The 16527-nt window shown below is 52.6% G+C and overlaps 1 protein-coding gene across 9 annotated transcripts in view; it reads left to right on the top strand.

Moving 5' to 3' along the window:
- celf2 (cugbp, Elav-like family member 2) overlaps positions 1–16527 on the top strand; it is a 64040-nt gene that overhangs the window by 22278 nt on the left and 25235 nt on the right. For 2 of the 9 annotated variants that reach the window (XM_061807787.1, XM_061807789.1), the window contains exon 1: positions 5200–5323. The exons of 3 other annotated variants lie outside the window; for them this stretch is intronic. In XM_061807787.1, the coding sequence (XP_061663771.1) occupies positions 5220–5323 (104 nt within the window). In that variant the 5' untranslated portion in view covers positions 5200–5219. Of the gene's footprint in view, positions 1–4342; positions 4750–5198; positions 5324–16527 lie in introns of those variants that run through there. 4 more of the 9 variants (XM_061807782.1, XM_061807786.1, XM_061807790.1 and 1 more) reach the window with 4 other exon arrangements.

The following is a 16527-nucleotide window of genomic DNA, read 5'->3' as shown; positions in this document are numbered from 1 at the left end:
TCAGGAGTTGACTTAGTCTTGTTCTTCTAAACAGGTTGAATTTGCGTTTTTATGTCCCCCCCCCCCCCCCCCGTCATTTGGCGTGACAGCAGAATGACGAAAGGTCCGACAAAGCTCCACCCCGTCGCCTTTCCAAAAGGACGGGCTTCGTTCAACAAAGGTTATCGTTTGCATCGGATAATTTAGTGTCGCCGGTTGAAGAGCCGACCGATTTTTTTCTTTCTTTTTTTTTTTTTTTTTTTGGTCTGGGCAACGCCGTCTCGGTTTAACTACATTTCTTGAACTCCGGTTTAGGTCCCAATTGCTCCGTTTTACAGGATTTGATTTATGGCCCATTTAGTCATCTTTATTAGCCTGTTATACAGCCAAAATATGGAAATTAGGGACCGGTCACTGGACCGATAGGGATCATTTCTTGACCGCTCTTCTGCCCCCCCCCCCCCCCCCCCCCCACCCCCCTTTACACCTTCAGCTTCTGCGAGGCCTTTGGTTGTCTTTTGGGGCTAAAAGTGTAAGGAATACAAAAGCCGGCGAGACGGCGGGATTTAAGGACAGGCGTCCAACCATGCGGAGCAGGATTTGACATTTCCCAGCCAATCGACTGAGGCTGCATTTGGGTCCTCTTTCTGTTTTCTTTTCTGCGCTTTGGCTTTTTTGCCTGCTCTCGAAGGAAGGAAAGAAGCTTCCATTTTTCATTTTTCATCCATGCAGTTTTTCCAGACCAAGGTGGTCCTATCTTGGGCTTGACTCCATCTGTTTGTCCTGGTCCTTGATCAAGTCTGCGTCTTGTTTCTGTTTTTCTTGTCTTGGTCTTGACCCACTTTCGATCTTCTTTGGCTTGGGTTTGATTTTGATCTCGATCTTAATCTTGATCTCGACTTCGATTTATCACGCTCGGGTTCTGGACTTCATCTGGGTCTTATTTCTTGTCTTATCTTGTCATCGCCATGTGCTGGTCTTGACCCCAGTCACGTTCTCATCTCGGTCACGATCAAATGTGTGTCTCGGTCGATTGAGTCGAGGTCCTGTCCCGGTCTCGCTTTCAGGAGTTGACTTAGTCTTGTTCTTCTAAACAGGTTGAATTTGCGTTTTTATGTCCCCCCCCCCCCCCCCGTCATTTGGCGTGACAGCAGAATGACGAAAGGTCCGACAAAGCTCCACCCCGTCGCCTTTCCAAAAGGACGGGCTTCGTTCAACAAAGGTTATCGTTTGCATCGGATAATTTAGTGTCGCCGGTTGAAGAGCCGACCGATTTTTTTCTTTCTTTTTTTTTTTTTTTTTTTTGGTCTGGGCAACGCCGTCTCGGTTTAACTACATTTCTTGAACTCCGGTTTAGGTCCCAATTGCTCCGTTTTACAGGATTTGATTTATGGCCCATTTAGTCATCTTTATTAGCCTGTTATACAGCCAAAATATGGAAATTAGGGACCGGTCACTGGACCGATAGGGATCATTTCTTGACCGCTCTTCTGCCCCCCCCCTCCCCCACCCCCACCGGCCCGCCCCCTCGACCCGCTCGGTGTCTCTGTCTAATGGGCCGTAGACTGAGACTTTTTTAATACTCTGATGATTCGCTTGTTGGTTTAGTGGCACCGCCCCGACCCGCTCGCTCTTCAAATATCGCCTCCCCGAAGCCTTTTGACTCAAGCAGCCGCCCCCTCCCCCGTCGAAGGGGGCTCACGCAAAGTCCCCGCGACAAGGATTTAATCTGCCCGAGCACCTTTTCAATCAGCGGATGTCAGGCGGGACATGACTCTAATGCAATGCATGGCCACACCGGGAAGGGAAGTCTGGCGGGGGGGCGGGGGGGGGGGCGATCGATACGCACGATCGTACGGGTGACGGTTAATGAGGGCAGGGGGGAGGGGGGCGATATGAATTGCCACAATATGTGCAGCGGTACGGAGATGGCTGATGTGGGATGCTTTGGATTGTGATTCCTTCCTTTCGTGTGCTTCGACGACGACGTTCGGGTTCAAACCTCCAAGTTTGATTCAAAGGGGGGGGGGGAATAATCAAGTGCGTATGCCAAGTAATGGTGTCTAATTGTGCAATTAGCAGGAAGTGCGATGATATTGACGGAATGATGAATTACAAGCCAGCCGATACGGCATGCATGGAATTAATAATCTCCCATAGAAGGCATATTTCGGCAATGAATGCGAATTAAGAGGTATACGCAGCATATGCGTGATATTGATAGAAGTCTGCAATATGTGTAACGTGTCTCCGGGGATTTGTCGGCAGATGTTGTGTTGTGCCCCTCCCCCCCCCCCGGTCGTGGTCGGAAAGCAGCCCCGCAGGATCGGTGAAGCTGCGCCGCTTTCAAATGAAAATAAATGAGAGGCAGTGACCGCCTCTGCCTGGGTCCCACTTTAATGAGGAAAAGGATCAGCGAGGGGGGGGCAATTGGAAACCACGCCAGAGATTGCTCCGAATTGCCGACGACCGAGGGCCAGCGGGACAGAGGGCGGCGTGATGAATGGAGCGGTGGCGGCCAATTACAGTTGGGGAGCGCTCGGATGCGCCGCAGGTGGAGAAGCCGGAGACGGCAAACCCCCCCCCACCCAGTCCCCCCCCACCCCCACATTTGCATGGAGAGGAGAAATTCACTAGGCGTGATCCGTGTCGGGACGGAACGCTCCATTATGTGCTCCGTTTGCCTTGATGGAAGACGTCCGGCCGGCGGGGCGAAAGCGGTTCTCGCGGATGGCTCGCACTTCACGGGTTCTGAGTTCAAAGCTTTCTTTCTTACATTTCCCGAGGGTTCGCGCGTCTGCCTCCGTTACCGCGTTCGGATCCAAATCTCGGCAGCGACAAAAGTTTGCTTTTTTTTTTTTTTTTTTTCAAGCAGTTCACAAATTGCCTTTTCCACAAAAGGCAACGCGGCGGAGAAGTGATTGGCGCGTTTTGGGGGTTCACGGTTCAAATCCCAGCTGCTGTGACTCCCGCATGACAAAAGACTTGAGAATTTTTTTTTTCCTCCCTCATATTTTCATGTAGCGCATGAATTGCCATTGTGTCCTTTCCGCGACTTGCTTTCTTCAGTCAGTCAGCACGGTGGCGTAGTGGCTAGCACATCTGACTCGCAATTTTGTGCTTCGCTCAAGCTAACCAAAACTCAGGCACAATGAAAAGCCCACTTTAAGCTGCCCTAAATTCAACACGTTAACATAGAGCGAACATCGAGAAAAAAAAGAATTCCAAGAACAGACGTCGCGTTCCAACGGGTCCGCTAAAACATGGCTGCTTGGTGCGCTCAATAATGGATGAAGGCCTCGTGAAATATTTACGTGAAAAGGAAAGACACCCGCCAGTCCTCAGCGGGCATTTTAGCTCTGATGTTTTCGACTTGCTCCCAATCAACACATGGGGGGGGGGGGGGGGGGGGGGCGGCGACCTCATCTCCATGTTGCGGCTTTTCACTCATTTGAGCGCGCTGAAAAACTCAAAGCAATAAGAGTCCTGCTTTGCTCGGTGAAGTGAGTTGAGGAGTTCCACTGAGGCCGAAAAGTCTTTTCAATTAGTTTGGGGTTTATGTAATGGGGGGCGGGGCCTCCCAATTGTCTTCCACGAGATCATTTGGTTTGTAGCGGTTTGAGTTTGGTGAGCATCCGCGTTGGCAACGCGAGCAATTTCAAGATCATTCATCCGGAAAATAAAGCGACGGCGCCGTAATTGCGCCTCACCTTTGTCACGCCGCTTTCAAATGTTTGGTGGTTTTTCGGGGGTGGGCGCGGTTTTGCCGAGGGGGAGGCAAACTGACCGTGTTTGATCTTTTTTTTTTTTTTTTCCTTCTGGAAATTCCCAAATAGCAAAATGGTTGGACTCCGTTTGCGTCGGTCTCGGTCTTCCTCCTGACCGGATCCTCGGGGAGACCGCTCGTTCTTTTTATGCCCCCCCTCACTGGGAAGAAGTGGGACAACCTGCCAGGCCTCTGGGGGACGGCGGGGTGTCAGCAAAAGACACGCATCTATTTGTTAGATTCCCACTTGGGTTGAAGCTGAGTCGTAGCCAATTGCAATGGACGGTGGGGCACGCCCGGACTGGTCGCCTGCCAGGGCGGTGCGGGATCGCGGTGGATTGATCGCCAGGCCGTTTCAGGGTGTGAATAGTTGACTGGTCGGCAGTGCCTTTTTTTTTTTTTTAATATATTCTTGTTTAAAAGATGTGCAATGCCTAAAGAAAAGCCGCACAAGCGACCCGAGGCGGACGCTCTTCACTCTGTCTATGAGTCAGAGGGTGCGCGCTTCCGCCACGTGCACGGGCGAGGGAGGGGGCGGTCGCATGAAGAGCCCCCCCCCCCAAGCCCCGCCCCTTCAGCACTCCGCACCTTTCTCTCCAAGCGAGCGGACACGCGTGGGCGCGCTCTTCGCCGAGCGGCGAGCGGCCACCGAAGACGAGACGCAAAGAAAGAAAGAAAGAAAAAGAAAAACTCAAATCGGCAGAATTTCAACATTTTTCCAAATTTCCAACATCAGCAGGGGGGGGGGGGGGGGGAGATGAGGAGGAGGAGGATGTGATGCGCGAATGGGCCGGATCGTCTTCCGTGGGGAGGACGCCCGTCGATTAATCAGCCTGCACCTGTCTTCCCCCCCCCCCACCCAAAAAAAAAAAAAAAAAAGAATCCAAAGCCGTTTTTTCCTTTTCTGCCCCTTTGGGAGCAAACATGACTTCTGCGTACAATCTGGACTTCCTCCCTGACATGATGGTGCACGACAGCCGCCTGCTCGTCCCCCCCGACCGAATGTGAGTTTCGCTTCTTTCTTTTTCTTTTTCATTTTCTTTTTTTTTGTGTGTGCGTCTTGAATGCATCGCGGCGGGTCGTCAGTGGTGCTCGCTTCTTTAAGTTGGTCCCGCCCGAGTGTGCGCGCGACACGTCATTTGGGGGTGCGCTTTCCCCCCCACCCCCCCACCCCACCCAGGGGCGGGGTGGCGGGGGAGCGCTTTTTATTCCACGTTTCTTCTTCTCCCAAGCCCCCCACCCCACCCATCCCGCACATGTCCCACTTCCGTCCCTTCGGCTCAGCTGCGATGTTGTTAGGCTGCTATGCGATGCGTTCAAGTGCAAGTGTGTTCCGCTAAGCGTGGAGTGCATTAACTTGTTCAACAACAACAACAACAACAGCGGCGCGCGCACACACGCTCACAACTACACACAATCAGTGGAGCAGAATGTTCTGGAAGGCTGCACACAGCAAGAGCATATTTGTACATAAATGCAAAGAATTGTTGGCTGCGTAACGCGAGCCGCAGCCCTTCTCCAAATGCAACGTGTAGCGGTCGCCGCCGAATGTCACACGGAGCGGCAGGATTGCAAAAGGTGGGGGACATTTCGGTCTGTGTGCGCTGATACATATTTGTATTTCCTGTAAGATTGTGGCTTTTGGTATGAATGTGTTGTCGTGTTTTAAAATCTGCTCGTGCAACGTCCACAACAATCGGGTAAGAAAAGGAAACCTTTGGAGCGGTCATGAAATTCATTTGAACGTGGTTTATTTTTTATTGTTATGTTCATAAGGTAAGGTGACATTTGCGGGGAGGAAGGTGACCTCATAATATGACACTTAATTTGCGTCCCGATGCAACTTTTGTGTGCCGTCTGCAGGTTGAAGGCCTAATTTTTTTTTTTTTTATCGTCATCAACTGGCTTGTGGTAACGCGACCTTTTGTGATGGTGATTTTGTTGTTGTTGTTGTTGCTGTTGTGGTCGTCACATTTCGTGGGCAAATTTTGGCTTTCTCACACGGCAACAGTTTGGATTGTGTTTTGGAAACTTGAGCCGCTTTCGTTTTCGAAAGCAAAACTACGATCGTTCTCTAGTAGTTTTTTTTTTTTTTTTGGGGGGGGGGGGGGCTTTGTTTTGTATTTTCTTGTCCTCGACACAAATTCTACGTTCGAGCTCATGCGAAACGTTGCGACGTCTTTCTCACGAGGAAACGTCTGGTGCCAAATCGTGTCTTCGTTGAAGAGATTCAGCAGCCTTCCTGTGGCACGTCCCAACATTTTCTTTGGAGCACAAACTAGCATCTTTGCGCTGAGCTAAGCTCCCATTCCGTAGCCGTTTTCCGCCACGCGGCTCCCCTCCTCGACGGCTGCTCCTCTCGACGTCGCTCGTCCCTCCCGGACGTGTTCGCCGAACTCCGACCTTTTTAATGAATGTCTCGTTCTTCGTGTTTTGAATCTCATCTCGGTTGCCCCGTAGCACGTTTGCGGTCACGTCAACGTGAGCGCGGCGCAGCGGTCGGCTCTCGGAGATCCTCCTGAATACGCGCCTGCCGTCTTCGTCGTTCCGGCGCCGCGCAGGATGAACCGACGACGCCAACGTGACGCGGAGCTCGAACCGCAGAGCGCCACCTCTGGCCCCTCACGCGCCGCCTGTCAATCCCGGGATTTCATCTTTTCTCTGGGAAACACGTGACCCGCCTTCCCCCTCGCTCCGCAAATCTCCCGTCAAGCTTCCGCGCGGTCCAGAGACGGCGCGGGGAAACTTCCGGAAAGGGCGCGAATGTTTTCCACCGACGATATTGGCCCCGGCGTCGCGTTACTTGCCGACACGGATTCTGAAGGAGCCGCAGCCGACCCGTCTTGTTTGTAGCGCAGATAAGTCAAGTTGTTGTCTGTCGTAGTTGGAGGCCCACTTGGGGTAATTCTTGGGGTGTGCCGTGCCAAAACGGGTCCGGCAGGCCTGATTGTTGACTGGACAAGAGATCCCGGTGGACGCCGATTCCCTGAATTTGAGGCGCACCCTTCGCGATGGGAAACGTTCCTCCTTTGGCGAATGTTCCACTTCCCGCCAAAGAGGAACCGCGAGCGGTCAGCGCGGAATCCCGCCACCTTTTCCGCTGTGGGGATGCTCGTCAAGCTCCAAATATGCCGCCATTTTGTCACATGGGCGAGTTTAGCATTAGCAATCTGTTTGCGACAGCCCGTTGCTACGTGGACGCCGTCACCGCCGGGTGCTTGTTTTGTGGCGCTTTGACGGCGTTGCGACGTGGTTCCCTTCTTGTGACATCGTCGCGTTATGATGTAACTTTTGGGAGTTAGCTGCACGACGGTTAGCCGAACGTGAGCATTTGAACCTTTGCTTGTTGCCTCAGAGTGCGTTTCAGTGCAAATCCATCTTCTCTCGCTCTCTCGCTCAGTCGCGGTCTTTGTGAACGTTGGCGCGTGAGTACGACGTGCCGAATGTTTTTCGGGCAGCCTTGAGAGAAGTGGCGTGCTTTTTAGCGCGTGCGTTGTCGGTGTTCTGGGCCTCCGGAAAATGCACAATGCAGCCTCTCTTCCTCGCGTGTCGTCCTCTTCCTCCCCGGGATCATCAATAGTCCGCCGCAGGGAAAGCTTACCGCTCAGTTTTTCTTTCTTCCCGTCTTTCTCTCTCTCCATCCGTGGCCGTCGAAGCGTGCAAAACGATTCCCGTCGTCAAGCCTCCATCCGGTCTGAGAGCGGCTCATTACGGCTCCGGAGGAGAGGAATTCGGGATTAGGGCCCGGAAAGAGGGATGAGCGCATCTCCATACTTTTGCATTTGAGGCTAAAAGACAAAATGGGAAAAAAATGTCCCGGCGGATGGACGCAAGCGACACGTTTGAAAACAGGAGCGGCTTTTGTGGGCTCGTCGTCATCGTACTTGCTCTCTTGCTTGAATTTTCCCCAGAATTTGTTGTACCCGCACGTTCAATACACGTAAAAATATGCATTTGAACGCAAGGAACGGGAGCAAGACCAACAGATGGCAAAAATATATAAAATCGTTTGTGTGAAAGTGATGCAATGGAATGTCATTGTGAGTTCCTTTTGCTGCGCTCAATTCAGCCACACCAGGCAGCACTCGTGCCAGGAAAAAACAACTGCTGGAATTCAATAAGCGACCGTCATAATCGTTCTTCCCAGGGGATAAAGAATATATCCCCCTAATTTTTATCCGGCTGCCTGCGGCAATCCTCATTTCGGGAGCCTGTTAGTATTGAGCTCGTAGACTTGAAGGGCAACTTTTGCACTTTTTGAGCTTTTATTTTGCGGGAGTGGCAAGAAAACAGCTTTGCCGTGTCCATTTTCAACGTTTGTTGCAAAGGGGCTCGTGTTGGCTGCCCCACAAAACGCTTTTCTGGAAAAGGTTTGCGGCTCGGATGCCGAAACCGGACAGTTTTTCCAGAAATTCCCAGAGTCAACTTCTCAAGCCAGTTCACTGGGAATGTTCCGGGCCGGCTGTCTCAAGACTTTTGTTGCAAATTCCCACCCGGCGTGGTCTTAATGAAGCCAGCGCAGGTTCGAATGACGCCGCAATCTTTGCGTCGTCCGCCCTGAGCGGGAATCAAACGGGCGGCCGGCGCGTCGGGGGAACGAAACCGGCTTCCGTCTCCGTTCCGCGTTTGGCGTCTCTGCTTAGCATGGACGTCGCGGCGGCGCGACGTGAGCGCGCATAAACCGCGACCGGCGGCCGTGTTCCCGTCAGGTGCGACCTTGACTGCAACCGGCGGGTCTGAATGCAAATCCGAAACCTTGCGCCGCCCTACGGGACCGCCGCCGACGCCATCTTTGTTCCGGTCCCTCGTGGTCGGAGGGTGGCGGTGGCGGGGTGGGGGGGGGGGGTGTTTGGGAATAAAAAAAAATCATCGCACTTCATCCATCAGTGCAGACAAAGAGAGTTTTAAAATAGCTCACGCTAAAATGATATTGTTGTCTGCGCTTGGTTACGTTTAATCTCGTCGTTCGGAATCATCTCGTCTTCTTTTAACTTCCTGGTAATGACAATACAAGCACAATGCATTAGGAACGTAAGTTAAAATGTAATTACATTGTAACAAAGATCATTAAAATATTGGTCAATAAAAATATTTCCCCCCAAAAAACACAAGGGATTTTAGTCTTTTAATTTGAACAAAAGGAACACTCAAACACTTTATTTAAAAATATAAATAACTGATGAGGTTGCGGTATATTAAATAATTAAAAATAGAAACAAAATGTCATCACAATCATGTCTGTTAGTCCTTAAAAATCATCTGCAACGGGTGGACGATTACAATTGTTCAAAATTCAAATTCTATCTGGACAGTCTTCAAAATAAAAAGAACAAAACTCCTAAATATTTAACTTCAAAAACATCAATCAACAACAATCATAATAGTAAATATATGTAATTACAGTGAAAGTTCAATGTTTAAATAAAAATCTTAAAAGTGAAGTCGATGCATTCAAATAATTACAATACTTTGTGATGAGCAGCAAAATGCAACTTGAACCATTTTGATTTTTCTTTTCTTTTCCACTTTTCCGGCATGCCGACGAGCGCGAAGGCATTTCCCGCCAAATCTGTGCGCTCAAAACTTTTGGGTTGCTGTAAATCAAACGTGGAAAGATGTCGTGCAAAAGTCTCCAATTCAACTGACGTGCACTTGACAAGATGCGCAGAAAGTGAAATTGAGAAATGTGCAGAAATATTGTGGCATGAGTTGGAAACTGTGAATTGACGCAGCACAAGAGGGAGACCTCGTCCGCACTGAGACAGTCGCTCCAGTCGCTCCTCCGGGGCGAGGCGCCGCCTGGACGTCCATTTGACGCGGCGTCACTGCCTTCTTGTTCCCAGACGCCCAAGCTCGCTTTTCTCCAGCGTACCCCAAATCTGCTTCTCACTCGGATTTAGAGCAAAACAATTGAGCGTAACTCGAGAAATTGTTGCTTGGAGGCACTCCAGTTAAGGGAGCACGCGAGACCCATCGAATCTCGTCAGAAATGTCGAAATATGGCTGCTTTACTGAAGATCCAAATAAAGAAACTTTCATTTTACTCGGGAAGACGATGGAGTGAGCGGAACGTCTCGATGAATCCCACGATTGAACGGGAATTCCTTCCTTCCTTTTCTTGCCAAAGCCGACGTGATTTGGAATGACTTGATGATGATTTTGTCAGACTGATTGGGGGGGGGGGGTGAACAAAAATATCGCAAAGGTAATACGGAGGACGACAAACATTTGACGTGCCAAACAAGCTCTCGGCGATTCCTTGCCGCTCAAAATTCGTGCAGATGGATTCATCGGATGAATTTTCACACCCCTGCGCCGTCGTCCGCTTATCGGCGCGCTTCCCGTTCGGGCCCGGCGCCCCCGTTCCGACACCGTAAGACGGCCCCGTATGTCTGCGCGGCGCTCCGAGGGACGCCTGGGGGCCCGCAAAAAAAAAAAAAACCACCAGCTCGCCATCTTGCCGCGGGTCCAATTTGTTCCTCGAGTGGACCCGGCGGAGGATTCGCGGGTTGCGTGGTTCCGTGTTGCGGCGGCGGGATTTTTTTTAGATTAGCGGCGTTTAATCCCGATACGCCCTTGCGGGCGGCGCCGAACGACACTTGAGGGAGCGCTTCAAGTGTTGGCGCGCGCCTTGGTTGGCTGGCTCGTCCGCTGCCAGCTTTGCTCAAACGGCAAAATGTCCTTTATTGATTCATTGAAGACGAAATATGTCGGGAGGCGCCGCGAAGATGCGCTCTTGTGACATGGCAGCGTCGCGCCGGCTCTCATGCGAAAATAATTTAAAAAAAAAAAAAAAAAAGGTGTCGGCGGCGATCCCGTCACCGCTGAGTTGATTAGATTTGTTTCTTGTAATTGTTTTGATTTGGGGACACATTTTTGGAAAATTGTTTTGGCCTTTTCACTTTTTATTTCATTTTATTTCTCAAAATGTGTGGAATTTTATGTTCTATTAAAAGACGAGGAAATCATTTTTTTCTGGCTTCTCGCCACACGTGTTGTTGTTTTGGATTTCTAACGGCATCCCGTTTGGTCAACAGGCAAGTTGGGCCCGATTTTGCCGCGAAGATTGCAAATGATCAATCTCACGTTTTCAAAAATCAAAAAGAAGTCACCGTCCGTTTCGGCAGTTCGCGGGTCAGGCCTCGTTTGCCAAATAAGCCCAATAAGAAGCGTCAAAGTTGTGCTCATGCCTGCAATAATCAAGAGCGGGACTCGATGAATCGGTTCCGTTCCGACCGCAGCCCGTTGAGCTCGAGTGAATTGCTGCCGCTTTATGTTGCCGTGAAGTTTGCAATCAGCCCGAACGTGTGGATTTGTACCGCTGCCAGTTCTGCTCGGAAAAGCAGTGACTTGAGTGGATTTTTGCTTCTTTTTTTTTTTTTTTTTGCATCTTTTTCCAATTCGTTCAGGTCGTCTTCGCGTTAGCGACGCGGAATACTGTCGGGAAGGAGGCGCCGCGCCAAATGATCGCGGTAACCCTCTTAAGCGCACGCTAACAGCGTGTCATCTTCTGCCGCTAATGTCAAGTGGGAACAGATCCGACCAGGCGGCGGCGGGCTGGCGGGCTGGCGGGCTGGCGGGAGGAGTTAATAACGCCGCGCGCTCACCTCGCACGGATCCCCAACGGCGCGCCGGCTCTTCTTGTTCCGCCGCGAAGAAAGGCGAATAATCAGAGCTTCTGCTGCGACCCGTTGAGACGCAAAGTGCAATCAAATTAATCGCCGAGTCACTCGCGTTGCAATTCATCGTAAACCTCCCTAAAAATCGCCAAGCCGGTCTGCCGCGGGCCGTTCAGGATCCCGAGAGTTGGCCACAATCGAACAAAACGTGCAAGCGAGCCTTTCTGCTGCCCATCTTGTCAGAAAACGAGATTGCCGCAATTCCTTTGCGAGGTTTGCTTCAACTCTGGCTGATCCCGTCTGTCGCCGGACTTTGTTCTGCCTTTGTTCCCCCCTTCAAAGGAGACATCCAGTCGAACCCGACGCGGCGGCGGCGGCGGCAAATATTCCTCATCTGGCACTCGGAAGGTTCTGGAATGGAGCCCGAGGCTTTTTTAGGACACAATGAAGTCGATCCGGAAAAGTTTCCCCCTCCCGTCCCCAAAGTATTCCCTTCAGAAGCTCCGATTTTGCGCTCATTAGGGCGGCCGGGCCGCCTCGCCTGCGCCGCGTCCCGTCTCGTTCGGGTCAAAAGGCCGCCGGTCCCGACGGAGCCCTCGGCCGCGGCTTCGGAGGGCAAATTAGCGCGCTGCCTATTAGCTCAACGGGAGTCGCCGACGGACGGTTCCGAGGAGCGGGTTCTGGGCGACAGCTGCGGCCCGTTTTCGGGGGGCATTAAATGAACTATTAGCAGCGTTGCCTAGCTAATGCCGTGGCGCGGCGGCCACTGTAAGTTCCCAAGAACGGCAGGCCGTCTTCCCCGCGTTCCCGTCGCCGAGCGAAAGAGAGACATGCGCACACACTGATCCACGCACATCCTCACAAATTCCCTCTCACCCACGCAAGACGTACACACAGCTGCTCAGCTTCTCTCGCTTTCACAGGCGCTCAGTGCGTCGTCATTGTTCCACTTTTGAAAAAGTGAACTGAAAAGCCACAACCTTTTGGGAGTGTGCGTACTCGTGAGCGCCAGAGTGTGTGTGTGTGTGTGTGTGTGTGTGCGTATCTGTGACTTTTGCGTGCCAGGTGTTTGCGTTCTCCAAAAGGGTTTCTCCAAACGTCAGGAAGCGGCAGCGCCTGAGGCGCGCAGACGCTCGGACCGAAAGCTTTCAGGCTGCCGGCACGCGCGCCCACGGCAAATAGTGACACAGCAGCCGGCGTTTGCTCGCGCTATTTCCGCCGCAGAGCGCGGCTGTCGGCCTTAGCGCTTAGCTTAGCGCCTTCATCTTCCGAGGATTAGCAGGCAGCGCAAGATGGCGCGCGTGTGTGTGTTGTGATGTTTACCCGAGAAAGTCTTGGATGGAGCACACGTTTATTTTGAATTCATCACTTCTATGGCATGTTTTAACCGCGGCCCGTCTGAGCGATGAGACCATTTGGGCCGAATTGATTTGAAAACAATAACGTGGACGTAAGGAGAAATAGAAAGATTCTTGGAAAAGTCCAGAAAGAGGCGATGTGTGCGAAACGTCGAGGCGGCGAGACGCTTCCGACGGCAGCACGTTGACGACAAAGCGATCCCTGAATTGTCAAAGTGGGTTCTCCACGCGTGACTTTACACCGCAACCCATTTAGGCAGAAAGCAAGTTGCACTTCCGTGTAGCTTTCTTGATGATGGATGTGGTCACGCTCAAAGAACAAACGATGATTGGAGGATTTGTGAATGTTTCTACTGCGGCCCATTTAAGCGGGAACAAGTAATCGGTTGATTGCGGCAGCTGCCGGTTGGCTTTGTGTTGACGACGCGGCAGTCCTTACAAAAAAGAATCGACCCGAAAGGGGTCAGGAAGGAGCCCCGTTGAACAGTTTTAGCGCGGGCAAGATTTGCGTTGCGTGTGCATTGAAAGGCAGCAGCAAGAAACGATGATTGGAGGCTGCCTGAGCGCTTGCACCGCAGCCCATTTAGGCAGGGAACCGCTCCGATGAGCAGCCGTTTGCTTGAAGACGTAGCGACTGGAAAACGCAGGATTCATTGGAGTATTAGGAAAGTAGCAAAGAGGAAGGCCAAGGGAACGTTTGGACCCCGTGTTTTGGCGTTTTGGTTCGGGTGGCGTATTTCTTCCCCTCCAAAGGACTCGAGTCCCGCGCGGGAGGACCGCGATGTCCCTTTTTGAACAGCCGACGCCGATTGGCTGAGAGCCGAGCGAGCGGAAGGAGGGTGGGATGGGCGAAAGCCAGGAGGCGGACGCTCGCCCTCGGGTGACGTTCGAGTGTGTTAGGGTGAGTAACGGCCTCTGAGGTCTCCCTTGTCTCGTCCTCCTTCTGCTGCTGCTTTGTTGCACGCCACCAATCTCCTTGTGTGTGTTTGTGAATGAATGAATGAATGAATGAATGAATGAGTGAGCGAGCGAGCGTGTGTTGGAGAGAGAGCGATACGAGCCTGCTCGGGTGAGTTTGCGACACGTGCTAACAAACGTCGCTACGAGCGCTGCGAAATGTCTTTGGTGACAGAAGGGAGGCGCTCGGTCTCCCCCCCCCCCCCCCCCGGGGAAAATCCATGCCCATTACCGCTAACAAAGCGGAATGGACGCGCCCCATCGATCGCGTGCCGCTTTGTGTTAAAACCCCGTCGCGAGTCGACCGGCTCACTGACAGGAAGTCACTTCGGGGCTCCGCCCGCTGGCGTCGGCGCGGCTCGACCCTCGAACGCCGGCGGCGGACCTCCACCTTGCCAAAATGGTGGCGCTCGCAAAGCAAGCTTTCTGTTGCCCATGCTGGGATGTGGTGTTACTCCCGACTAGCTCTGCGGACCACGCCATAGTTTTTCATGACGTCCGACGACATCGATGCCGAGAAGTCGAGACCCTCTGAGGCTTTCCTCCCAATTGACTCCAGACTTGGAACTGTTGCCCACGGCGAACTACATCGTGACCGCCGACTGTCCCTTGAAGACTCGCGCCTGGGGGCCACTTGATGGTCGCCCGCATCGCATCACGTGCCCGCCGTTTTGTGGCACTTTTTCGTCAAGTTGTCGCGGATGTCATCATCTCGTGATCGGTCTTTCTTGGTCCCACGCTGTGATGACGTACTCGGCGTACTACAGCCGCCGCCGCCGCCGCCTTGATGGATTTTGCAGCAAAATGAAACAAATCTCGCCCCATCTCTTCCGCGTTTGTTCCGGAACAGAAATTAGAAATGGCCCCAAAAGCGGAGGAACTTCCCCCCTGCGACGCCCACGCCAATAGCAGCCGGACCGACACCCCCGAGCGGGAGGTTCCAAAACCGCAAAAGACGAAAAGCGAGACGCCTTTGCCCGAAGAGCCACGTCAACACAAACGAAAAGCAGTTGTCGTTATTTAACGGTCGCTGCCACTCGATTAACATCCACTCGGGAGGAAAGAAAAAAAAAAAGAACCAAAGAAATAACTTGAGGACGAACCGGCGTCGCCAGGCCGACGCAAAATGTGACTCACGGGTGACTAATAATGACACAAATAACGAATGCGTAATAAACGATAACGCTGGCAGCCCGTCGTGCCGTCGCACAAGCGTCGACTGCGCCGCCCGCTCACGGCGATTGGCGCACTCGCTAATTGCGGCGACGTCGCGACGAGGACGGGCGCACGCGTCAGACGACGGGATGACGCTCGCTCGCTCGCTCGCCCGCCCGCCCGCCCGCTCGGGTGTGGACGACCTGGACTCGCCTATTCCTGGCCGGCCAATTAGAGCGGCATCCCTCTCGTTAAGGCGCGTTCCTCGCCTCGTTTTCTCGTTTCTGGGGACTCGGAGAGACGATTAAAGCCCGCCAAAAATTTCAAACGCTCCTTCACCTTTCAGCTTTGTCTTTGTCAGGAAGAAAATGGCCGCTCAATCCCGGAATTGTGATCAAAGGTCAATTTTGTCATTTTGTCAAGACAAAAAGTGGCTTCGTCATTTTGAAGTTTTGGCCGCTCACCTCCAAAAATGTGAGTCCGGACTGACTGTCGCGGCCGTCGGTGTTGGCCTCAACTGAGTCAGCGGACGGTGGTTGTGGATCCAGACGAAATGGGACTGTCGGTGTTGAACTTTTTTTGCTTTTCGGCAATTCTCCTCACCATCGCAGTTGAAGACCTTTTCCCGAGCCGCGATCTCGACCGACTTTGGCGACGTGCTCGTCATGACTAATTCAACAGTCCGTATCGTATCGTATCGTATCGTATTTCACAAATGACTCCTGGCTTTGTCTATGTGGCGCTCCCGGACCGTGTCAACGTGGCACATGATTGCTCGCAATTGACTCCCGACTGAGTGAATGTGAAATTCCTGGCTGAGCAGGCGACCGCACCGTTCCCCTCCCGCTAACTGGACTGAGCGGCTCGATCCGGCGCAGAATCGCACGCCATTAACCAATCGACTTCGCGGCAAACTCTCGCGCAAATGTCAATTGTGACTTTGCAGCCCGTAAACCCAAATCGTTCGTTCGTGGGAAGCGGCGTTCCCGACGGCGCAGACGAGATCCCATCAAAGCCAGCGGCCGTTTCACGGGATTTGCCAGCGTACCTGACGGGGATGCAAATTGCCTCCATCGTCCTCATCCTCGGGGCCTCGGCGCTCACGCGAGGACGGCGGCGCGGAAGACGCGACGGCGGCACTCCGACTAGCCGTGACGCTTGACTTCCTCCCGACGAACGCTTCTCGCCGCTTTCTTCTCTTTGTCTTGTCAGTGTGACGGCAACGTGACGCAGTAACTCGCGAGTCGCTCTGCCAGTTCAATGTGACGACTGTGCCGTTGTTGAGAGCGACTCAAATATCTTCAAGTGCTTCGCACGCAACGAACTCTGACTCGACTAATGAGTCGGTGGCACGTTGTTGTTGTTTGCAACAAAACTGTGACGTGTCGATTTTGTTCCCGGCGGTACTGAAAGACGCCAACCATCTACTACGAGTCAGAAAAGCTCTTTTCCACGCACGCGTCAACGGACGGACGGACGGACGGACAGACGCCGTTGAGCGAACGAGGCCACGGATACAACGGCAAAGAAGAGCTGGCGAAAGATTCCTTTGAGCGCAGCATATTGAGCCATCTGTCGCGTGGCTAATTGCGACGCGTGACAACGTTTTTCCCAGCCATAAAGCCTCATAAAAACGAGCCCCCCCCCCCCCCCGAATATCCTCGAATGTTCTTTCTCGCCCCGTCCTCCGCCC

The sequence above is a fragment of the Syngnathoides biaculeatus genome, chromosome 20 (genome assembly GCF_019802595.1).
Source record: "Syngnathoides biaculeatus isolate LvHL_M chromosome 20, ASM1980259v1, whole genome shotgun sequence".
In the NCBI taxonomy this organism is placed as follows: domain Eukaryota; kingdom Metazoa; phylum Chordata; class Actinopteri; order Syngnathiformes; family Syngnathidae; genus Syngnathoides; species Syngnathoides biaculeatus.
This window is presented reverse-complemented; position numbering and strand designations above follow the sequence as displayed.